The following is a 26,108-nucleotide window of genomic DNA, read 5'->3' on the forward strand; positions in this document are numbered from 1 at the left end:
AGACTGCTGTCCATAAAAGTATTACTCAAAAATAAAAGTTAATTGTATTTCACCACTCGTTGTCATATTGAGCTATTTTATAACAATAGATATTGTGAGGGGTTGAAAAACAGTACTATTCTTACTTTAGCATCCTAACAAGGGAAAACATATTCAGAGAAGCTTGTCTAAACATAATAGTCAAAATTCTTCTAAAGAGAGAGGTAACCCAATGAGTAATATAACTCAGTTTTCAAAGGTAGCACTTTAAGCCCAAACAAATACAATTCTGAATGGACAGTATTGTTGCATACATTTTTGTGCCAGCATCCATCTGAGATTCCTGGTTTTAGGCTTTTCAGGCAACAAATGTATTATTTGTATTTCTAATGGAACTGTTTTATGTACTCTCAGGGAGGAATGCAATGAAATTCACACTGAATAAAGGACTCCTTTAAAGGAGTGCTCTGTTAAGCATTTACAGCTGTTCCAGTAGCACTAACATGGTAAGTGCCATTGCATTCTTAGCCAGCATTTACTGGCAGGTTTGGCATCCCATTCACACAAGCATAAAGGGGAATATAGAAAGGAAACACAAGATTTGCAGGCTGAAGACTGAAAAACTGACTGACAGAAAGTGGATTATTTGTGTGGTAAGTAAAGAGTCACTGAACTCTTTGATTTGTTTTTTGTTTGGGGCTTCACTTGTTCCCCCCTCCCCATCTTCTGTGCAAACCAGACCTATGCTGTCAGGAAAAGCAACAACCAAGCATAGCTAATGTGGCTGTATAGAGTCCTTTATAAAGGAGATTTTAATCTAGTAACACATCCCTTGAAAATGAGAAGTTATGGGCTTGCAAACCTTGGAGCATAAAATTCTTCCAGTGAATGCTCCTCTTTACTTACAACTATAAAATAGTCACTCACTAAACACTGAAAACAATGAGACAAAGAAATCCAACTGAAAAAAGTTTACCTATAGTGTAAGAAAATGTGTGCATTGTGTACATCACCATGGTGAAAAGAGGAAGACTCATTTTTTAGTGGAAAGTGTGTTTTGCTACCACAGTTCTGGCATAGAAAGCACACTTAAGCTTCAGTGTCCTGAAGCTGAGCACCTAGGACTGTTCACATATATGAATGGGAGTGTTTCCACCGTCACAGGCTGCACTTTTCTGTTACTTTGCTGGAGGACCACAGAGCAAGTTCACACAGCCCACAATAGGGCTTGGAGGTCCCCTTCTGTTGTGCAAAGTTACCTGACAGAGTGTCCCAAAGTCCCCAACTTAAGGCACAGATCTGAGCATTAATGAATAGGATTTAAGTATACATAGAATTCCTTTGCTGAACATTAAAATGACTTGCTCACCTGCAGTTCAAAGTCAAAGGATTACACCCCGCTGTTTTTTGAAGACCTAACTGCTCCCCTAAAAGTTAAGCTAGACTTTCCAGAAAGGCCTTTTACTCTGAAATTTTACACTGTTACTACTGTCAGCAATTTGACCCATACCTTTTATATGGCCAACAATTTCTATCTTCTTGTTCCATTTTGTTCATGTATCAGACTCTAGATAGAAGTGGTAAATTAATCAGGTTGGTGAGTATTGTCAGCCTGCTAATTCTTCTCTGGGCACAGCACTGAAAGATTGGAATAAAATAAAAAAAAATCTCCACAAGATCCCTTTATTCCCATTACTTAGACTTCACTGTAATCTGTAGCAGCAGTTTAAGTTTTTTATTTCCAAAATGGGGGTAGTCCTAGGCTAAAAAACAGGATTCAGGAGAGTTGCTGTGAAAGACGCATTGAATCACTGCCCACACAGACAGCTGAGTCAAACAGCACACTAAAAAAATCCAGTGCTGCCTGATAAATCCTAATTCACTGCCATTAAAATCTGTGACACAAAAACAGACATAAAATGTCGTAGTAGTTATCTCAAGGAATGTTTATTACATTTTCTTAAAATTTTAATTGAAAAATAAGCTACAGCATTATAATGGATTGTCTTTAATGAGCCATTAAAGCCCTAAGAACAACCAGCCCTTCCCCAGTCCGAGTCTCCAAATACAGCTTTATAGTTTACACAGGTATCAGTGCTATTTGCAAAGAGCCAAAAACGTTCTTCTAGTGACTGCACAGCATGTAAGCGATAAGGAGTCCGTGCTCCAGAGAACAGCCCCGGCACCACTGAGTGGGCAGAAGGAGGGAGCCCAGAAGCACAAGTCTCCTGGGAAGATTTCCTTGCTCAGTCCACTGCCTCGCTTCGCAGCCAGCAGGACATACGCAGGTTCCCAGAGTGGTCCACTTGCAAAGGAGACAGGAATGTGGTGGAAAGGAATGACGAGATTGCACTAGACTAAGAGCAGCTCAGGAGAAGGCGCCAACAGAAGCAAGGGAAGCCAGCAGCCGGGTGTTACAGGCAGTGATGCTGGCAGGGGAACGAGACAAGATGGGAAGAGACAAGGCTCACGCAGCTGCTACCAAATGTCACTCCAGGTCAGGTTCCCTCAGGATCACTCCTCTTCCACAAGGAGCATTACAATTCCTCCTGGTTAGAGCTAAAGTAATGAGCTCTACCTTTTAAATTTAGCTGTCCCATGCATGGAAAATATATTCATATAACATATGAATGTATTTACACTGGAATATGATGTACAGCAAGACTTGAAAGAAAAAAATGGTTGCTTAAAGGATGTGTAAAAGACTCTTTTGTTCCCACGGGTGCCTTCACTTTGCAGCAGCCTCCAACATGCTCAACATGGTGCCAATTTCTGATGAAAATACAACCTCCTCTCTGTCAATCAGATGGTTTGGCAGGTACTGGGAGAAAAAGTCTTTGATGAATCTGAACGCCCTTCAGTCATGCGACTCATCACAATTTCAGTTGCAACCAATAGGTAGTAGCAAGTTGGTAGGAAAGAAAGGAGATGCGAGTAGAGCACAAGAGCTGGCTGTGTCTTAACCAAAGAAAAAGTTAGTTGTGAGCATTGCTAAACCCCCTAAACTTGGAGCTCAGAAGCTTTTTCTGAGCTCCCTATGATATCACTGCTTTTAAGTTCACATTTGCCTCAGGACAAGAACTGTGAAGTTTTCACAGGTATCACTGAAGATACAAGTAGGAAATCCTAACACAATTTGTTAAAGATGAAAACAAGTAGTTTGATTCTCAAGATCCTGACTGAGTTCATGGTGCTTTCAGTTCAAGAAAGCCACAGATGGATAATATATACCTCTGGTATACCTTAAGTTTATGTTTAGCTTGAGGGACACACAACTTTTCTCCTCAATTTTTATTCTCAGTAATCTACATGCCTTTTTCAATTGCGTCTTTTCTTCATTCCTTCCGCTGATTTTCTTCAACTATTCAGTTTATTTTCGATTCAGCTGTGCTTTCTTGACTGTCAGCTTTCCAGTTTTTCTAGATCTTTGATAATCTGTTTTTGAACACCACAATAAAAATATGTAAGATGGAGATCTGTACTTGTTACATTTGCTGCTTGGCCTCCAGGTTGTATATTACTTAACACACTTTGAGGTCAGGAGTATAAAGCAGAGTTTTATTTGTTTGACCAGACTGCTCTGTTTGACCAGACTGTTCAGTGATATTTGACTCCCACCTCTATTTACAGCAAGTAATAATTTTTGCATAAAACTAGTTCTCTCGACTTTGAAGGCAAGGTTGTGCATGTGCTCACTGTCATTCAAAATGTGAGAAACACATTTAGGAGAACTGCTATACATAATCTCAGCAAATAAGCATACAGTGCAGAAAGCACTGAGGTTTCATCTCCACAATGGAGTACCTCAGCCCTATAAAAGACAGAAGAATGTCCAGGAACTCACTACATCAAAAAAGAAGAAGGATTCAGAACCATGTCATATATTCCACTATGACCATGTCCATATTCCATATGTCACTAATCCAAAGAATACAAGTTCTGGAACAAATGGATAACTATATACATTATTCTGTTATTCTTGTGAAACAGCACTAGAGACATTTAGGTGCCAAGTTGTTTTGAATAGCAGATAAGTAGTTCATTGCTGCAGCCTAAAGCATAGCTTTTCATCAACTTAAGATCCAAGTAATGTGTCAAGTAGAAATGCACCATACTTGCAGAAAAGATTCTTACAATTTTTCAGGACAGGACAAATATATCAGGCAAATTGGCTTGAAGGAATTTGAAGACTGGGGAAAGAGCATAAAATAAAATATTATTAAGTGAAAACTTTTTCAGCAGTCTTCTGGAAGAAAAGAAAAGGTTTCATGGGTTAAGACAATAATGGGAAGTTAAAATTAGTCTAAAAAGTATAAGGGCATAATCTAGTAGAGTGATGATAGTTTCTTTGCAGGACATCTTTATTGGGGAGCTCTTTCATGCTTCTAAAAAATCATCGGCCAAACTATTTAGAAAACAGCTAGAAATCTCTACTAAAATTTCCAGTTCCTAAATGAAATTAAACCAGAGGCTTTTAAAACTTGGCAATAAAAGTTACCCTAATTTTCACTGAAAAGTCATGCTCTGACATACAGCTAGAAGTAGGACCATTCCAAGCAGAGACCTGGAAGAAAGAAGAACATACCCCTGCACAGTGTAATCCCAAAAGCTGCAATGGCAGTAGCCCAGCAAATCACAGCTCTCACACTCTTTTGATAACTGGGCCTGGCCTAGTGAGGTCCTTATAGACCTCACATAGGATGTGAGCATCCTATGGAAACATCAGAAGAAGAAAGCTCACTAGAGCAGCAAGGGAAGCACAAGCTGTATGGAGTCATCACTAGCCCCTCCACCTAAGAAACATATCATTGCACTTTAGGCAAGTTGGAGCTACTGCAGCTGCTTTTTCCAGATGTAACTTGAAAAAGACTGCACAGGAGTAACCTACCATGGATGTTACAATGGAGTGGATAACCCTAATAGTCACATTATTCCTCCTAATGATTTTGTCTCCCCTCTGTCACACCCCAAAAATGGAACTGGTGTTAGGAATCAGCCAAAAAATTAAGGTTTAGGTCCAGTTTTAATATTAAGGACTGTGTAGAATAAAACAAAATCCATGTTCTTGGCTTTCCATATTTTACTTTAAAATCTTTCTATCTCCCCCTAGCGGCCCTAATAGCTGCTAAGAAGGAATATAATAAGCAGAATCCTATTGATCTCCAGATGTTCCCACTTCCAGAGAAAAATACAGTCATTAGCCTGCCTTCATCCCAACTTGGGGGCTTCAAGAAGAGGAGGGAACCTAGCCAAAAAAACACCCCCATAAATCAGAAAAGTTTTAAAATGCTACAAAGAACATTTGCCACAACCACGTGTTTAAGTCACATCTTCAGAAGGGCATTCCCAGAAATCTAAATGAAATTAAAATACTGCCTCTAGGAAGTCTTATTTGGGTGCCAAAGACAACATTGTTAAAAGCAGACTCCCACTTTGGCTGCTCTCATTTTTAACTCCTTGGAACTCCCGGGGCTGATCAGTCATCATTTCAGATAAAGGCAAAAGCCATGCATTTTCCTGAGAATAGAACTGATATACATGTTTTTTAAAATGATTTTAAGAGATCTTCCCCGATCGACGTTAAAGTCTGCCGTCTGATTATCTCTGACAGATATATTACAGCTGTCTTATAAACATAATTTTAGTAATGGGTAATTCTCCATGCACTTTTGAGCTACAAACACATTTTCCAGGCTGGATTTGTCTTTTAATATTAAAAGTACATAGTTTGGGCCCAGTTTGCAGTACCACAGTGACACATTGGTGGTCAGATGCAGACACTTCTATTTAATTCCAATTTCATTATTCAATTATTTGACCAGCTCTCCAGAGAAAAAACATGAGAGGTTCACATTTTTCCACTATGATCCAATGTTATAATTTGGAAAAAAAAAGTGTCAGTAGACAGGCAACACCATTTTAACATGTCTCTGGAAGAACATATGCCAGTAGTGGTATATAATAACATGTAAATGATTCCTAACATCAACAATCACTATCATTCTTAACTTCGACTACTAAAACACATAACTTACTTTTCAGTGCACTACCCTATGTATCTGTGAAAGTTCACTTTTTAATATCAGACTCTATGCAAAAAAATCTCATACTAATACTCAACTTCTTAATTAAGAGTCTTTATCCATTATCCACAAGTCAGATGAGAAAAAAATCAAGCTTATTTCTAAATGGAAAGGAGTGGTAAAACACTGATCTGCCCATGCAGAAGAAGATGTCTTTCTATTATTCCTTCTGTTTCAAAACCCAGGCTGCTCTCTGCCAAAAACGAATTACAGGGTGAAAAAGTGAGGCCCACAGGTCTTAAGTCGCAACAGGCTATGGGCAGAGCTAAAAATGTATTCCCAGCTTTTCAAGTTTCAGTACCAAGCTCTTTCCATGAGACTGTATTGATCCTCTGCATATCTAATATTAAGTGTCTAAATAGAAATTTTGGACTGTAACTTTAGATATTCAGGTTTTGACACTTAAGGGAGGGCTAGAAAGAGAGGAGAGAGGAAGAGGCAGTGGCAGCCGCAGTCTGTTGAACAAAAGAGAGTTTACAGTTCAGCTTAAGAAATGGAAAAGATTCATGCCTCACCTAAACCTCTCACAAGGAGACCATTTATGGAATAGAAGCCAGTTTTCCTCATGAAAATGAAACAAAGCGAAACCCAAAGCAGTAAATCCAAACAAGTCTGTTGGATTCTAAGAATCACACAGAACTCATACTCTGAGCAAAATTTTAGCTGCTGCATACAAAATAAAAAATGATAAACTTTCAAATCAGGATGAGCAATTTATGTTTGCTAATAAAAATGCTCTGTGATGATGCATTTTATAAAGAAATATAGATGTACTAATTTTAACCACTTGAGTTTCAGTGATCATCTTAAACACCTGAATATTACTATTGCTATTATTAGAAAAGGCCAAGGAGAAAAGTAAAGTCCTCGTCAAACATATTTGCTAGGTAATACAGGCAGTATAATCCAGTTCCAGATGCATCTACAGTTTAAGAGATACTTCATTACAATTTAATAAACCTAAACTGCAACATATATGTTTACACACATACACAGTGGAAGTATATATTAACATCAGTATAATGAAAAGTACAATCACAGTTTTGTGAGTTTGATTATATCAGAGCAATGAATCTGAGTTATGCTGCCCAAAGTGTTGCTCAATATTAATAAAAACCACACATATATTTTAATGATGTCTTCCTGTTGCTATATTGTGTTTCCAGATATGCGTAGGGTTGCAGAGCATTTAAAAATACTATGCTTAAGGCTGTTTGAACTGCATGCTGGCAGTTCAAGTAACAAGAAGAAATTGCTAGAAATTTTCCCTCAGAATTTGTAAATGGATTCTGCTTCCATTTCAATGCCTAAATAACATTTTGCAAAGAGTTTTGGTTTTGTGCATGTGCATGAACTGGTTACCTGTGACACATTTGGGAGATTTTACCTGTCCAGCCAAGCCAGCAGACTTTTAGCTGCTCCAATCAGATCCACTACTGATGTCAGAAAGTCATTTGGCAATTTGCGGCTGGTTCTTCCATCATAGTGACCACTCCTCCTCCTCCCAGTTATGAAGTTCTGCAGATTTTTGGCAGATGCATTCAGTTTGTGAGAAAGGGTTTTTAGATTTTCTGTTTCCAAACCATAGTTCTGCATAAAAAAAAAAAAAGACAACAAAAAGAAAGTTAGTTCTGCAGCTCAACATGAAGTACTGAGAAAGAGCAAGACTGCTGTTCTGCTTCAAAACTTAACCATTCCTAATAATTAAGGTAGAAATACACCTACTCATTATTTTTTTAATGTATGGCATGTTCTGTTTCTAAAGTGCATAAAAATAGAACAGAAGAAGAGCAAAATTATGAGTGCATTGAGAAAAACAACTCAGTATAAAGAAAACCCTGCTCTGGAAGATTGATATTAAAAGCAGTGCATCACTCTCAGTAGATGTGATGGTTCTCTCAGTAGATCTGATGGTTATGGACCTGTCCTTCATGCCCACACTCACACCAATTTCTAAGCTCACCTAAGGAAAGGGGGCTCACAACCAGCACAAGTACACAGTATGGACACAGTGTAACACCAAATTATTTTTGTTTGTTTCAGTGAAGGAAGCATGTTCATTCACTTCTTTTTATTCTTGTTAACAGCAAAGGACAAGCTGAATCACAGATGAGAGAACACAGTACTCCTCTGTACAGTGCCGATGTTGCCCTTTTAAAGACAAGCTGTAAACTTTGCTTCCATTTAATAGTCAACCCCTTAAACTTAAATTATGGTCCTCAGCTACGCAGCAGAGAGAGGAATAATTATGCAGCAATATTAACAAATGATGCTTGGAAATCCTTCAACTATACAAATGTTGCTGAAACTGCACTTGAGAATGCACTAATTTAATGTTCAATTATAATATATTATAGTGCCATCAGTGCCATCAGTTATTTCTAGAATAGATTTGTTTTCCCTCACAAATGCTAGGAGTAATAGTGAAGAGATTTTCCCTTCCCTTTGTAAAGGAATAAGCAAGCGTATAGACTTGAGCTTATTATTCCTGTATGGGACTGCAGAAGGTGCTCCTTGCCTTAACCACATCACAGGGTTATAACTCATAGCGCTCACAACTTTCTCTGATGACTATGGAAAGGGCCACTTACTATTGAAGGTGGGCCATTTTCTACCACAAATGATGATGAAGTGCGATGCAGAAAGCACCTGCGGGGTTCAGATGCACACAGAAAAATCTACTTCCTACAGACACCCTCCGACCACACCAGCCCTCGCTCTGGACACCTGGCTGTGGCCCCACACTAACTGGTCCACAAGGACAAGAGGTGGAAGAAGGGAGATTCATCAATGCCAACTTAAGACTGCTGAAGCTCATTTACCTTTGTCATTCTTTTTCCTCTGTTGCTCATAGAAAAAAGACTATTTACAGCAGTCGTCATGCTCCTAATCGAAATGGTCTACTAAATTAACTTGTCTCCTCTTTAACTATGCAGGGACTCCGGGAAGATTATCCTGAGGTGAGCCCTGGTAACAGCCAGCCCCCAGTCCTTCTGCAACTTCTACTCCTGAGAAAATGCTGAAATACTGCAGCGAGGAGACTTCAGCATATGATTTGTCTCCCATCCCCCAGACAAAGCCTCTTTGCACTTGTAAACTGAACACACTTACTGTGGATCCACTAAAACAACAATGATCATCTTTTCCCAGCAGGGAACGTGCCTGAGAGGGAAGTGAACAGATGCTAAGGTTGCATTTAAAAAAAATCTCTACTGTAACTTCTGAGAACACACATTTTTTGGCCAATGAGGGCTTTAAGGATAAGTTTATCAGCTGAACAGTTGCTGTGTAGGTGCTGTCCTTTGCCATCATACTTAACACGTTTGGGCAATGACTTTTCCACCATGTAAAGATCCTATAGCAATTATACAACAGATTTAGGCTATAAATAAAAAATTACAAGAAGAAAGCAATAAATTAGGATGGAAAAGTAAAACATACTTTGTTATGCAGTTAAATGGCTCATAACTAATTACTTATTAAATTCATCCAAATAAGAGAGAGAAACATCAGATAAAAATAAATTTGTTTTGCTGTAATTTGCTGTGTTTCCAGTGGTTGAGAAAGTATGATGGCGGCCTTATTTTATCATATTTCTTAAGCATTTAGCTCAATTTGGCAAAATTAGCCAGGAACAAAACAAAAGGAAGTCACTCTTGACAAAGATGCATCCTGCAAAATTTCTTACAGATCAGCTAGCCTTGAGCAAAAGCAGCAAAAGGGTTTCAAAGAGTCAAGCAAACAAAAAACCTGCCTCAGACAAACCCCACAACACCTGTACAACATGCTTTTACCGGATTGCTCTTGTCCCCAAACATAGAGGGGAAAGGTTACAAATTGCAGGTTTGCCATAGGTTTAATTATAAGGCTTCTTTGTTTTTAATATACAGAAATGTTGAATTTCATAATTAACATGGATGCTATGATGAAGTTGAATGCGATTATCCAACTACTGCGCTTGTCTTCAAGATAGAAACGTAAATCTGAGGTTCCTCAGCAATTCATCGAGCTATACCTCTCAATCTCTTCCAAACCTATGTGTCTCGGTTTTAAAAATGCCTTTAGCATAGAACCCGCATTTTAAGTTTAATCTGGAATCACAGGTCTTGCTCTGTGCTGCATTACATGTGCGAGGTGAGCTCCACAGCACCAAATACAATGTGCCCAGAAAAGGAGAGATTATCACCTCCGCAGCCCCTCACGTTACAACTCTCAGGTCAGGTCAAAACGGAACCAATTTGCAGCTGCCTGCGTCCAAACCATACGGCTCTCTTTTTTTTTTTTCCTCTCTTCTCTCTACTATCATTATTTTTGCTCTTTGGAATTTCTCTTCAGTGCAGCTGCATCCCCCTGTTTAAGAACTATTTCATTCACACTTCCCCTCGCGTACGTCACCCTGTTTTCCCGCAGGTCCCAGGGATGCACCCCGCTCACACCGCGTGCAAGTGGGTAGGCAAGTCCCCCGTCTGCCCCCACACCGAGTCACCTCTAAACCTGCCCCCTGCCACAGCAGAAAGAAGACATGAAGGAAACCTAATTCATCTGCACCAAAACGGTTTTCATTCTTAAACAAGGGGAGAGAAGGTGCTGGGAAGGAGCAAGCAGGGCTGCTGCATGCCCGGCCTGGCCCAGGGCACGCTCCCATGCCAACCTGCAGACTGGGATCAGCAGCACTGGAGTTATTTCACGTCTCTTTTTTCTAGCCCCCAGACTTCACCCGGTCTGTTTAGACAGGACGGTATTCGGGACCAGTTTGTGCCTGCGTGTCATGCCCACCACGCCGGGCACCCAGGCAACTCGCAGGCCTTGCGTTCTATTATAAGGTAAAGAATTAATAATAACAAAACTCGCGGTATTGAACACTATAGACATAGCAAAAAAGGCATTTGAAAAATTATTCTGCAATAGGAAAATAGGGTACATTTGTATATATATGTGTATGCTTCCTTAGAAAAGCAGCTCCAATGAAAGCTTAGTAGCCTCAAATTAACATCTCATTCTTTTTCAGATGCCTTTTTTTATTGGCAGACATGTGGAGAGGAAAAGACAACGTTGAAATACGTAGTGTATTTTCACATGTATTCTAAAAAAGTGTGTGTTTTCTTTAACATAAAGAATTGACACATTTAACATCTAACCTTTATAAAATTTAGTGTTATATTAGGAATAGCATTGATTTCAGTAAAACCTCCACCCATAATATGAACCAGATATATCCAGAGATGTAAAATGCAGAGATAAATATCGGGTGGAATATATTTTTGGACAGCTGTGTTTATTAAAGTCCTCAAGTAGAAGGATGCTAAAACAGCAGCCAAGCTAACAAAATCCCCACTTTGTTTATTACTACCATCTCTGGCCTACATTAAAAACAAACAAAAAGTTGCATTTCTAATACTGGAAAGAAAGCTTGCTCAAAAAATAACTGCCAAGTTTAATCATAATTTACATGTGATAATATACTATTAACAATAGTTTTCTTAGCAAAACAATGCATTTATTTTCAAGCAATGTAAAAAGATAATTGCAGGCAAAGGAGACAACTCTGTGTTTTTTCCCACTCTGCATTTAGTCTGTACCAACTCAAGTTATGGTTTCGTCAGCCAAAATAAATTTACCGTCGCTGGAAGAACCACAGAGAAACCTCTGCATCCTCATAGAGATTACTGGAAGCGAAGCAAGCCTTCACATGTACTTTCTCCCCCAGAAGCCAGAGAACAAGGGTCTCTTCAGAGAMACCCCACCTCCACAGAAACGCCGCTAATAGAGTCGTCTCCAGCAATCACAAAACACGAACTTGTTGAAGCTAAGCCACACACAGTAATAGCTTGTCACCGGGTGTTTGAACTAAAGGTGGTGGGAGCTATTAATAGACATTTTACCTGCTAATTACTTTTCTGTGGCTTCTCATGACAGTGTGAGTGATGAATTGTAGCTCTTTTCTTCACGCGCTGACAAGCAGCGGCTCTAATCACCACTGACGAGTTTTGCTTTTTTGGCGGCGAGCCGGCCTAGCCCCTGTGACAGCCTGTCTCCGTGCCAGTCCCTGACAGCACTATCAGGTGGGGAGGGAGCTCGGTAGCCAAACTTTGGAAATAAAATGAACTCTTTTAGACCACTTTGATCAATGTTCATTAGTCACCAAAAAAAAAAAAAAAAAAAAAAGCTCACTTTCAACTCCTTCCTGTGTTAAATTCACTTAACCCTTGCTACCAGGCAAGTGTGCCTGACACCCCTAGCACTGGTAAAAGTAAAGCGTGCCTATTTCATCCAGTGCTAACTGTCTCGGCTGGCTCAGCGGCAGCCTCTCCAAGCTGCTGAGACCTACAGTTCATGGGATGTTTACACTGCCCGCTGGGCTGCAACACACAAACATCCCAGCTAACAAAAAAAGCCAAGCTTAGGTACCAAAAGCAGCCTGGGTCTAAACACTGTGGCATGCAATGCAGACAAACCCACAGCCCCAGTAACAAATCCATAAATCCCTTAAAACACGTTTCAATCACAACTTTTTATGCTGCTACTAAAGCCTATACATCATAAAGCACAAAGGCCACATTAAGTTCAAGGACATTGCGTGCCTAATGCAAACAACCCAAGAGAGAGAAGCGGGCATACGGCCCCTCTGCCCATTTCCCTAAATAACCATTTATTTTCTTTCAGCCCAAAAAGCTGCTGGAAACCATGTGGAGCAAAAGACGTGCAGTGATCAGCACTAACTCTTGCTGAAGCCACACAAGACGGGACTGAAGATATTACACAAACTGGCACTTGGGGCAAATGAAAAATAGGAACAGTTTCCCTAGCCAGGCACAGAAGTTCTCAGTGCTACATTGATTAATTTCTGCCTCCCTTCTGGAGAAGACAACCACTACTGTATAAACTGTAGACAGTAATGGATTATTTTTCTTTGGCAAATATTTGTCACCACACTCATAAACATTATTTTTTAAAGAAGGAAAATAGTGGCAACCTTTTGAAAGGACAAATATTACAGTCTAGAAGATAGCTGTATTGCATAATAAGTTACATGCACTGTATAATTATGTGCAAAGAAATATAACTTCGCAGTTACGCCTAATGTTTCTTGGTAATACTGGACAAAAAATCATAAGGATTAAGTCTAAGTTTTTTCTCGGGCAATTTTTTACAAAGTTTTCTTCCATCTATTCACAGACTGAGGCAGGAATTGCAGGTAAGAATAGCATACGTCTAATAAGAAGTGGACTTAAGAACTAAGGCAAGCTTAATTCTGCTCCTTACTATTTTTCAGTGCTCTCACCTTCCAAATTTAATTCTTGAGCAGCATTTCTGGATGTCATATCTGTTGCTTTTGAACACATAAAATGGAAAAAAGAAACAATACAGTTCATAGAGTTGTCCAGAATCCTGGGGACCTTTCTATATGAATAACCAGAACAGCATCCCATGGATTTGGGGGCACGTGGCAACCATTTCAAAACCATGCCTCAAAATTTGGGGATGGCAAAAATTGCCATGAAAAATCCAACATTTTTCTCCAAAATTGTTTTCAGAATGAACAAAGCATATCTTTTTCTAAAACTCATTTTCCAAAACATTTGGCTGAACACATCCCACAAAGTACACGGCAGAGAGTTTACCAGCCCAAAGTTGTGAGCAACTGAGAACACAGCTTGTCATATTGAAGGTGCCTTATGTAACTTTATACCTCATCAGATCTGCCTACAACATGTATTTCTAAGGGCCCTTCCTCCAGCATCACGAAATGCCAACACTAAGGTTATTTCTCCTCCAAATAGCACTGTCATACGGGATAATTTAGAAGTGCAGAACGCACGATCCTAACACATCTGTTTTGCAAATGCAAAATAAATAGATAAGGAAACAAAGCCCAGTAGTTCAAATGCCATTTATTGCAAATATTAACCATACCTTTACTGATTAAAAGGCAAACAGTTTTAAAGAATATAAATATTTCCCTAAATGTTTTGTCTGAAAAAAACCTCCAGTGTGCAACACTTCTAGTCCCACAGAACCCAGGGAAGGACTAATAATTGTCATCATCCCACTCCTGAAAAAGCAGTTCTTATACTACAACACAATCAAGTAAGGCATCAAAAAGGCAAACCCTTGGTATGCTGTGTAGCACCGTGAGAGCAATTATATAACTATTCTGCTTACCCTTATTCAACCAGCAGATTCTGCAAGACCAAGGGCTCATTATTTTTTTGTTTTGCTACTTTCTCTCATGCAATTTTGTCCCTAGTCAGCTAAGTGCTCTTATTTCTCCAGAATTCAACATATCAGTTAAATATGCAGCTACACGTATTTCAAATTCTTAAACTGCTAATGAGCTGTTTCAAAAAAAAAGAAATAGTTACTAGGTTGTTATGAACACACAACCACTTTAAAACATTTTACATTGTCACAGCCCTTTTTTTTTTTTTTTTTTTTTAACCAGTCTCCTTTAAACCAGAGCCTATATTTTGCACCTTCTCGAACCTCAGAACAGGCCCAAGAGAAAGCAAATAAGGAAAGTATCTAGGAACTTTAATGTATTCTTGAGGCAGGTGGGAGGAAGGAGACTCATTCTTTGAGCACAGGCATATTTACTGCCTTTGACATACCACCGGTTTTATCGCAGTTCTGTACAAAAGGTCTACTAAAACTAGGAACAGCAACAAATATTTTCAAGATGATCTGTATCAGCTACCAAACGCCCTTTAACTCCTTATTTTTCTTGTTCTGATTATGGACCTTTGATTCAGAATTTTCTTCTCTGCCGGAAGTTAGCTCTGGGTGGAGATCGGTGGCAGATGATATATAAGTAGAAGTCTAACTTACAAAGCGCAACAGTAAAAAGGGTAATTTTTCTGCCATGAACACGCAGACAGCAACAATAAATCCCAACTTTTGTACGTACAAATTTCCCTTCTGAAATGAAATCTTCCTCCTTTAGCACTGCAGTGATTAAGTCTAATGTTCACTATTACTGATGAAAGTAGTTTTAAAATCTGACTAGTGATAAGGGCAAAGGAAAGGACTTCTGTGTGAGAAATAGCAAGAAGATGAAATTAAGATAAAAGGCATAATTCTTAAGAGGAATCATTCATGGATAAGATAGGTCTATTTTTACATTCATTTGCATACAAACGTTTTGTGTTAGTGGTAAATGATAAGTAATTTCATGTAGTTAGTGTATCCCAATGTTTTCTCTGCCAAATAATAATGATATTTCATCTGCTGCAATCTTCTAGCTTTACAGATTCAAACATACAGAGTATAATAAATTCCAGTGCAGTCATAGCAGATTTAAACAACCAACATGAAACCAGTATCATTAGAATTCTGTACAAAGCAAGAATTTCTTTTTTTTTTTAAACCAAAACTCTATTCTACAAAAATGCAGATTCCCAGTAAAAAGTATTTTGCAGATTCATGGGCGCTTTACTAAATTCTTTGTTTAAAGAAAACTTTAAAACATTCAGAAATTATTTGTGAAGTTTTCTAAATATACTGATCTTTCCATGACAAAATACTTCCCATTTTAAGGTCTCGTTTTTAAAAATATTTGAAAGTGTATTTTATAACCGATGAACAAGTGAACCTTTCATTATCTGGGAGTAGCCTGAAGAAAAAATTACCATGCTAGTTAATTCAGCACAATCTGTCCTGCTTTTCTAGAGCTGGTCAAGCAGTTTCTTAGTCAACCATTTTTTCAACTATTTTGGAGATATCAAATATTTTTGAGAGGTTTGTCAATATGAATAAACATGCAAGTCCACATCCAGCAGGAATCTCCCTGTTGGTGCCACCAGCTCAATTGCTGCTTCACATCCCAGTTTGAACAGAAAAGGAAGGACGAGAGATATATTTTGCTGGAAATAGAACAATTCCAGAGGACTATTTCAGCTCTGGTGTTTTCTCAAGGACTGAGCCAAAATCATGCAAGGAACTCCTAGCAACAGTGAAGGACCCTCTTAAACCTCACTATTTCCTGCTTTTAAGTGTAGAGCATATTTCATTCATCTTGTCTTTAGTTATATTGCCCGTTCTCCCCAGGACCACATTCAGCTTCAGTAATGGTATGTGATATATATGCACCTGACTATCCCCAGCAAGCATGACCACTGACAGCAGTAGCAGCTGGGCAGAAGCTTTGTCCCTCCTTGCCTGAAGCAGCACAGGTACAGAAAACCTGTGAATCCCACCCCCAGGGTACTTGCTTTCTCATCAAGAGCATGGTATGGTATGTTACTAGCCAGCAGAGGCGCCACTGAGATGTACTAGCACAGGCGACCACTTGTCCTCTGAGCAGCTGGCCAACAGCAGAGAATCCACTTGCTGCAAGTGCTTCTGATCTGATGGGAATACAGTGCGTGGCTATAGCCAGCCACCAGCCTTCTGTCAAAAGTCAGTAAAGGACTTCCTTTAAATTGTGAGGCCAATCTGTGGTTTTCCAAATATTACTGTGAAAAGCAGTTTGTCTTTTTAGCATTGTTCTGCAGCCCGTCTGTGTTAAGGATTTCCCATCCACTGTCCATACCAGCCAAAGATGCTTGTTCATGCTCTCCACTTCCCTCCCAGAAGAAAACATTGCCCTGTGAACTACAGACATGCAACACGAGCAGCTGATTTGCCATAACCACCGCTGACAGGGCAGAAACTTCCAGCAGAAGTTTTCCCCAAAAAACTGCTGGGAAGGGGAGAGGAAGGAAGCAGCTCCTCGAGCATATCAGTTCCCAATGCTACAGAAGCTTTCTCCACTGATGGCAACTCTGCCTTAGAAACTTCTTCCTACACAGCTGAGCAGGAATGAATAGTGGGAAGTGGCTCTGTTGCCCTCACTTGCCCTCTATGCCAAAAAGCTATTTAGGTGATGACTCACTAACCCAGAAAGAATGAGGAGGAGAATCAGAAGCAACAATCCTTTTGTTTTTTAATGATTAGTTTAAAATTAAAATAGGTTATGCTTGCGAGGCAGAATTTACATTACTGTTCCTATTCCATCACACCACTGATCATGTCCAGCATCCAAATGTTTCTTAATCCCGTTGGATCATACCCCTGTAACTCATGCCAAATTCTATCACAAATCCTCTATCAAACTCCAGTGAAACAGGAGAAATAATCACATAATTTCATTAAAAAAAAAAAAAAACTTGCACAGTGAATATCTGCACTAGCAGTTATCCAAAGTTGGAGATTCACAGGCTTAAAGTTCTAGATATGCAGTCCACATTAGAGACTAATCTGAAGAACAGGCAAGCACTAACCAGGACAGATACTTACTGATGCAATAAAAAAGGAAAGCCTGTAAGTATAGGACCACTGTAGCCTAAAAAATTGTTTCTAAATTAAATTTTGTAAGAGGTTTTTATCTGATTGGTGAACAATAAATTCAAATTAAGTCCACTGAAATCAATACAGCAATCACATTTTGTATCCTTGAGGAGCCATCAGAAGCCAATTGTGAGACTGCAAAAACTTTGACTTAAATTAGAAGTTGTGATCTGATTGCCTGCTGTTGTGTTTCCAGTGATGATGTTTTCTGTAAGAGGAGCTCAGAACAGACAGCACTATATGCAACAAGGAACAGCAAGGTAGAGACTTATTGCATGAATTAAGCAGACAGTTTTAGCCTTCACTACAAATTCTTTATTTTAAATATAACCTAGTTCCATATACTATTGCCCGGATAAGGGAGCTACAAATATAAGATATGTCTGTTTGTCTACAGATAACAGATGTAATTATATATCAGGGGAAAAGAAAAAAAACCCACACAGTTTAGCTAAACAAGGGTTTTTTTCTGAACAGGTTATTTTTGAAAAAGTCACAATCTGTCTCCTTTGTATGCCTAGAAAGAATAGTCAATGGTCACACTAACTTAGATTTTTGTCTGAATTAAAATTTTTACTTTGTCTCCTTTTGCACTGTCTGATAAAAAAAATACTTTGCAACTAACTCTCTGTATGTTCCCTTGTATAACAGTAGTATTTTTTTCAGGATTCCACCCTTTCCATTATTTAAAAAACAAATAAATGAGTTAAGTTATTGCATCAAGCCACTTCACAACATTATTAAAAGTAGTACTACTCCAAAGAAGAAAATCTAAGAGCTATGTTTAAAGTCAAACTCTTCCTCTGTGGAAATGCTTCTCTCCCCTTATTTACTTTTCCTTTTATATTTTTTATTTACTTTTTTGTTCTCTTCTCTTCATTGCTCCCACATGTAGGTCCCAAAGATGCAACAGTAGGATATTCAGAAAAGCTTCTGCATACTGAGAATACAAGCCCTTTTGAAGAGCCTTTCAGCCTACCATCTTTGATTTTTTCTACTAGGATTCAGCTTTCTTAAAGCTGATTCTGAAGCTTGGAAAAGTAGTATGTATTAAAAATCTGTAAAGCACCACTTTAGGCAGTCAAGTACATTTTAGCAGAGCTGCTCACAATCCTTCCCACAGCTGAGAATGCAGTGTGCCCAATCTATCATTAATCTTTACTGTCACACACGAAAAAGTTTCAGAGAAGAGTGAAGTCGCCACCCACACCCTTCACAGAGGGGATAATCCAAGTTTTCCATGATGCGATGCAACTGAAAAGACCATTACCAAAATCCCTCTCTATACTCCATCAGAGATGTATATATTATTTACACAACAGATAATTATTTCAGTATTTAATCCTTTCTGCTGTGAAATACAGGCAGCTATGTCTTAGCAAGCTCAAATAATCATCTAAAACATACTTTGTAATACTCTGAGAGACTGCATGAAAGGATCAGTGAAAAGTGACATGGTTAATATCAAGACATTTTGTTTGTAAAGGGCAACCGGCACCCAGTTACTGCATTCAAACAAATAACTATTTTACATTCCAAACCAAACACAGCCTAGTCTTTTTTTGTGATTTCAGATAGGCTTTTCTTCTATAAAGACACAGATATAAATAAGCCTTAAGTCTCTGATACCAAATTATGTAACAAACATCTTATCAGTAGATACCGTTCTTTATCTTGTCTCCAGGTTTAGAATGTTAAATTACTTATACATTATATGTCAAGACGTTCTCAAACTACTTAGATAGTCTTTAGGACTAGAAATATGAAATACTCAAACTATGAATGTTTCCAGCACTGTTCGCTCCCGCCCCCTTTTACCCCTGGAAGTTTACCAGTGCACAGAGCAAGTCTACTGCTTCCAAGATAAGCTCCTGATGGCCAATTCGTGTGACTCCAAGATCTTCCAGTTCTTGATGAGTAATACGTAGTAGCTGGTCACCACTAATCTTCTCTCTCTCAAAGTTCTTAATATATTGCTGCAGACAGTCATCCAGACCTGCCGAAAGAGGAGGAGAGAAGGAAAGAGGAAAGTCAGCAACGTTTTCTACTGGCATAGGAAGATGAATCAAACTGGACTGGAACCAAAAATCAAGCCACCAAAGGATATTTGCCATACTTTGAAGCAAAATATATAAACATTATAAATGCAAGTAATACAATTTTATGGTACCCCAAAACCATAATATATGGAGAAGTAGGGTGACTTCATGGCCTTTTCTACCTCCGGACAATACCTACTGCTCCTGAAGCCAGAACAGYGCCCTGAATTTTTGTAGTATACTGTGTCATGAATGCATATCTGACGGCCCCCTAATAGTAAGTAAGCTAGCAATGCCACTGTTATATCAGGGAGGGGAAAGGAGAACAGGGAACAAGAGAAGGAAGACTTACTGCCTTCCCTGGGGGCAACATATCAACAGATGCTATTAATTATTGGAGCACTGCATGAGACTGGAAACAAGGGAAAGCATTTGTGCCAGAGAAATTCTAAGAGGTAACGGGAGAGAGAGTAGGTTTAATGCTACGCACCCAGGAGTGACTACTTATCAGTGCTTCTTAACCTCCTTCCCAGTACACCTCTGGCATGGTAGGTCGCATGATAGAGAGCGCCTGCTGGAGATGTCCACAGCTAGAAACATGTCTCTTTGCTGGACTCCTGACTCCTGTGCCCCATTAAGTGACACACAAAATGGTAGTGCCACATCACATTGTCACATCTCTCCTCCAAGACCATATGTACCAGGCTGAGCTGCTTGACAGTTTACAGATCACACTAGCCCCCAGCATGAGGGCTTTGGAGAACAAGAAAGGCAATAGCACTTCAATGCATAAACTGGGCTCACAACTGCAGCAGCAGATCCAGCTCATTGTATCTGAATTCAGAGACTGTATGCAGTCACTAGTGACAGAAAAAAAGCTTATTGAACATGAAAAGCCATTCCAACAAGATCTGCGTGTACACTGTGGAACAGGGTAATCTGAGAGTAGAAACAGGTACATTATGCCAAAAGAGATCCTAAAAGTGGATGCAACTTGTCTGCCCAGGACACAGAAGAATAGAGTTTTGTACTGGACCTGGTCCTGGTCTGGGAAAGTTGGGCCACTCCTGCTCTAGCTTTCAGTTTGCACGTCAGTCTAACATGTAGCTGACTACATGTTTTTGCCTGGAGCAAAAAGCACTGCAGAACTTGAGCTAATCTGTCCTGCATTTCTTCCTTCGCAATCTTTGCCTAAGAGGGCCAAAATGGCACAGGGAAGCACTGCAGCATGTGCCTGCATCAAGAGGATGAGGAAGACTCCAGGATATTCGGGGCTGCACACTAAAATCTGTGTCGAACTGAATGCCCTCTGATGGATGAACGTGATTGCTACTGAGCAGCAGTATTTGATGAAGCCCAGAATATACTAATTTAGCTGCATCTTGAGAGATACCACCTCCCTGATGGCTGTTTTCAAACAGTCACAGCCAAAACATACCTCTTTCCCCAATGATGAGAAGGAATCTGCTCTTTAGGTTATAAGGAAGTGAGAACATTTGTACTTGCTAATCAAAATGCCTGAAAAATCTGAAGATATGTGGGAGAGAAAGGATCTATCTGACTGCTGAGCAGGAGACTCACGAGTGTCCCGCCTTATAGCAGAAGCTTCTCCAAGGGTGGCTTTGTAGCATTTTCAGTTCTCTTCTACCCCCTTGAGGGACAGCCCCACCTCCAAAGAGAATTACACAAAGAAAATATTGGCACTCCACGCAGGGACACCCCACTGCCAGGTGAGCCTACTGCTCCAGATTGGGTCCTTGGGCACATGCTTTGCCCTTGCTACATCTCACTAATCCCCTACACACACCAACACAATCTTCACATGGCTTAAATTTTTAGAATTCATGCACCAAAACCTAAACCACTTGCAAACCTACTGTAAATAAAACACCGGAGGCCCAAGACACAGGAAATTTTCTTTATCAGCAGCCTACTGCCTACCTGACCATCTCCTTCTGCAGCCTGACACAAGATTTCCCATCCCCAAAACAAAGCCACTTACAAGTAGTTAATCAGGCATTTTGTACCATGTTTTCCATTTATTTCCCTTTCTAATTAAATAGTTGCTCAAATTATTCATATACTCTTTTACAATATATTAACAGAGAACAAAAATGGTGATCCAGGACTGATCACGTATCACATCTTGCCATGCAGTCTGGCTCTCAGACGTGTATGACCGGCTTGTGATGAGCTAAAAATTGTTCCATAATTCTCCAATAAGGAAAGAAGAGACTGTTAAACTCTCAGTAAGAACAATGATCTATTTTATTCCTCCTAAGTTTTATTCCCCTGTAGAAGGGAAAACTGAATCATCAGAGCCACCCAGACTGATCCCTAAAATGACTTGGTTGCCAAACACAATAACAGAAAAGAAGACAGAAACACTCACAGAAGGCCAAAACAACATGGCCTGCCACATTGTGGGGTGTCACTACATGCCCCGTATCTTTGATATTATTCCCTTTACACTTAAGTAACGGATACTCAGGCTCTGGCCCTAGAACTGCTTATTGAACAAAAGTAAAGTGTCACTGTGGAAGTGCTGTGATGTAGAAGAGGAGGATCTGAATTTCTTTCTTGCTTAGACACCGTTGCTTCAGAGCATGTCAAAGAGCACAAGTCCTGTCTGTTCCCAAGGCACTTCAGTGACAGTCCTCAATATGTCCAAATGCTGCCATCTCTCCCTTACATACTAGGCAATACTCATCATCATTGGCAAACAGACAAGCAGCAATAAAAATCAGACACCGTTTTACTAAACATAATTTATCATTTCTGCCTGACACCTGGAAGAAAGGCCACTTACCAAGTCCCAGATCTATAAGAACTCATTTGGACATAAAATTTAAATGCAAGTTGCGCACAGAAATAATTTCCCTCAAGCCCCCTTGAATCCATTTTATTTGTTCACACACACGCACGATACTATCACCTCAAAGTATCTGACATGAACCTTCTTGACTTATCCATATTTGTATATATTTTCTCCAGAAGCTCTTTTAAGCCTAAGTTTCTCATTTGGTAAACTAACTGCATGAACTATTTTTGCAGTCTCATGTATAATGGCATTTATTTTTTGAAAGAAAATTAATATTCTTGACAATACATAAAACACTTCATCTAAAAAGGTATTAAAAATAGACAATAGATGAGCCTTTGCTAAATGACTAAAAGAGAAAGCAGTAAGTACTTCTGATATTGCTGAGCTTAAGTCCCACACTGCTTACATACACTGCTGGATAAGAATAATAAAGTTAAAATATTCAACGTCATCAGGTTAAAAAAAAAAAAAAAAGGAAAAAAAGAATCACTATTATGAGAGACTAGTAACACAAATCCAGAATGAGACATGATAGACGCATTTAATAAACACTTACTGTAAGTTAATTCTAAATAAAGCTGATACTCTTCCCCCTCCTGCKATCTATGTATTTTTGTCACTCATCTATAATAGGGATTGATATGTACAGTTCATACAAGGTAAGAAAAAAATTAAAGAAAACAAAAATATCACTGACAATTGGTTGACTCACCAATTTCATGAAAACCACATCCAGGAAAGAACAAAATAATTTAAATGTAGATTGCATGACATTTACAGAATAGCTTGCCACAATTACTTCCTCTTACTTCCTAAATAGAATATCCTTTCAAAAAGTCATTTATTTCTGTCATTCTATTCCCTAATTAAAGGGCAGCAATACTTTTTGTAAATAAAACTGTGCACAGGTAAGAAATAATAAAAAAGCCAGCCAGCTTTCCTCACACACACCTTTTGTGCCCCAGAGAAATGGCAGATAGGACTGTTCATCAGTGCCCAGCGAGCCTCTGCTGCTTTCAGGCAGCAGGAGGGGAACGGTAGGGGAGGCATGGTCCTGGCTGATAAATCCATTTAACCTGGGACAGGACAAGATGTACCCAGTAACTTCAAGTGCCAACTTCGAAAGCCTTCCCCAGAGAAGCCGAACGGGGAAGTACACGTTCTTTAGAGCACTCTTGTCTTACAGTGTTTCTGTAACTCCAGCATCCACCCTTTCCAATCTCACTGTACTAAGAAATTTTTCTAATTGTCACTCTCTGCTCCCCTTCTACCCCCAGACACCTTCCTATCCAAGGACGTCATACAGCTCAGGTACTGCAGCAACCCCAGCAAGCAACTCAACTTGATGCACTACCCTCTGTTCCCGGCCACGGGTGTGATTACGGGTGCCCAGCATCTAGCAGTCCTGGATATCTCAAGAACAGTGGCCTCTATCCAAAACTCAGGTTAGTCATTATATTCTGGCTGCCTAAGGCCCAATAGTACATCAAACATGTTTCGTGATGCCAATAAACAAGTCAGAGTCTCATATTCAACAACAAGGAATACTCCCACATACATTCACAACCCTCCCCCCCTGCCCCCAGGATTTTGTGGGTATACGTAAAGGAACAAATGCTCCAATAATAAGAATGTTTAATGTAAAATCATCTGATGATACTCTTCCTTTTAGACCTGGTCTTTAAAAGAAACTTTATACAATTTCACTTCCCCCCCCCTTTTCTATAGAAGAATAGTCCTTTTATTGTGTTCATGATTAGCACAAACTTCCAAGGCTGTTACCTACACAAGAGTCACTCCCCCACCTAGGGTGCTTCCCCCTGAGCCAATCAACCATGGAGTTCATCAGCGATGTCCAGATCCCGCTATACACTCATTACCTGGCCGGTTTCACTGGGGCTTAGAAGAACAGATGTTAAATTAATACATAGTACATTTTTTGTCAGCTGGAGTACCACTGAGGCGTTATGTACCCAGATTTACTCTTCTGTGCATTAACAGAAGAGAAGCAACTCTTTTCGTTAAGTTTAAAGCAAGCTCTTCCTTGTCTGTGTGACTAAACAAATAAAAACAATAGCAAAAACAGTAGCAATGCTTCTCCAAAAGAAACAGCTCAAAAGCCAATATGTTTAACACTAAAAAGAGACTTCTCTAGAAAAGTTCCTCTTGCAAATGAAACATATCCTGGCCTTTTTTTTTTTTTTAAAGCTTTTTTTTCCCCTCCTCAAGTCTGTCACAGAGTTCTGCCTTGTATGTACCAAATCAGAGTTCATCAAATGAACGATAATTCCTGTAATGGCTCACTGATGTGATATTGGGCAGATCTATGCAGAGAATTCCCAGTATTACAACAGCACAGGAGAAACTGAACAGGAAATTTTTTTTTTTTTTTTTTTTTTTAACTCATATGATTTTTCAAGAGTAAGATTGCAAGATGCTGTGCTGCTCTCTGGGGCAATCTTCCATTCTTGCAATCTTCTAACTAATAATAAAATTGCACATTTGTGATCTCTTTGAGGCATTTTAATATATGTAACCCACAGGTTATCTTTTGAAACAAACAAACAAACCCTGTAATTCAGCATTAGAATAGGCTACACGCATCTGTGGTAAATCAAAGGAACTCAGAGTAAACTACCCTCTTCACCAAATATATCCTCAGGCTCTAATCCCCCAGGCCGCTCCTCTTCTGCAAGAAGTTCACTCTTCCCCCCTTTCCCTAGGAGGACGATTCTGTCAAAAGTGAGGTATCTGCCAGGCCAAAATCCACTTACTTTTAAGTAACAGAAATAACAGCAATGGCTATCTAAAATGTGGATTATACATATGAAAGTACAGTGATAATATATCTCAGCTATAGCAAAGCTGCACATTTGTTTCCCTTGAAAATTCAAACAAGACTAAAGATTAAATGAATCAGTTTGTAAATGTCTCTTTAGGAGATCAGTGTACCCCTAAAAAGTATTAAAAACAGATTATCTTCTTCTACAACTAGGTCTGAACTCCAATTTCTACTCAGCTACTCAGACATACATGAGAAGATACATCTCTAAAGAGTAGCATCTAGGTAGAATATTATTCCCCAATTTGGTGGCAAAGGTATGTTTTCCTTAAGACTGGAAAACTACAATGAAATAATAGAGCTTATGTCCTTACTAGCCTTCTTCTCAGTCTGGGTTAAAGGAAAGATTATGAACATTATGGGTTTAACTATCATACCTGAAGCTTTGACAAGAGAGTATATTTTTATGCTCCCTTGGTAAATCAGAATGAGTATGCAAGCAGATGACTTCCCTTGGCAAGTCCTTGCCCTGTAAACCCAACATTTACTGAAGAGCAGTAACGTATAGACAATAACTTTTCACAGGAAGGAAAGAGGCACAGTATTTTTAAAAACAGGTGACAGGTTTGGGGCTTTTTGTTTGTTTATACACAAAGCCACCAAGCCAAAGTTATCTTTCAATCTGGACAGAATGACAATGCCCTACCTGAACTTTGTCAGTTTGATGCCTTAATAAATTCTGGCAATGAACTATAGCACAGAACTTTACAAGTCATGGAAAGAAAAGTTTAAGCTAGAGTTTAACATAAGCTGGACGTTTCTGTAGCAACACCCAAAGCCATTTCAGTCTGTAAACTGACAATTATTTATAATATTTTTACCTAAACAAACAAGATGGAAGAAACCATTAAAATGTGAAAAGTGCAGAGAAAATCTTGGTTGCTTTCTCCTTGCTCACCATTAGATATGCATTAAATTTAAGCCAACTTGCTTTAACGATTGGCCGTCTACAAAATTGCAGACTGGTCCACTCATGTCACATACCATTTTTCAAACTTAAGTATTCATTTAAGTTC

The 26,108-nt window shown here is 39.2% G+C and overlaps 1 protein-coding gene across 4 annotated transcripts in view; it reads right to left on the bottom strand.

The window, feature by feature from the left end:
• Nucleotides 1-26,108, bottom strand: part of CNKSR2 (connector enhancer of kinase suppressor of Ras 2) — a 217,540-nt gene that overhangs the window by 161,293 nt on the left and 30,139 nt on the right. For all 4 annotated transcript variants that reach the window (XM_026062859.1, XM_026062858.1, XM_026062857.1 and 1 more), the window contains exons 2-3: nucleotides 19,220-19,383; nucleotides 7,450-7,652 (exon numbers count right to left, since the gene is read on the bottom strand). In XM_026062859.1, coding sequence (XP_025918644.1) covers nucleotides 7,450-7,652; nucleotides 19,220-19,383 — 367 coding nt within the window. The remainder of the gene's footprint in view (nucleotides 1-7,449; nucleotides 7,653-19,219; nucleotides 19,384-26,108) is intronic.

Source organism: Apteryx rowi, unplaced genomic scaffold (genome assembly GCF_003343035.1).
Source record: "Apteryx rowi isolate R43461 unplaced genomic scaffold, aptRow1 scaffold_194, whole genome shotgun sequence".
Taxonomy (NCBI): domain Eukaryota; kingdom Metazoa; phylum Chordata; class Aves; order Apterygiformes; family Apterygidae; genus Apteryx; species Apteryx rowi.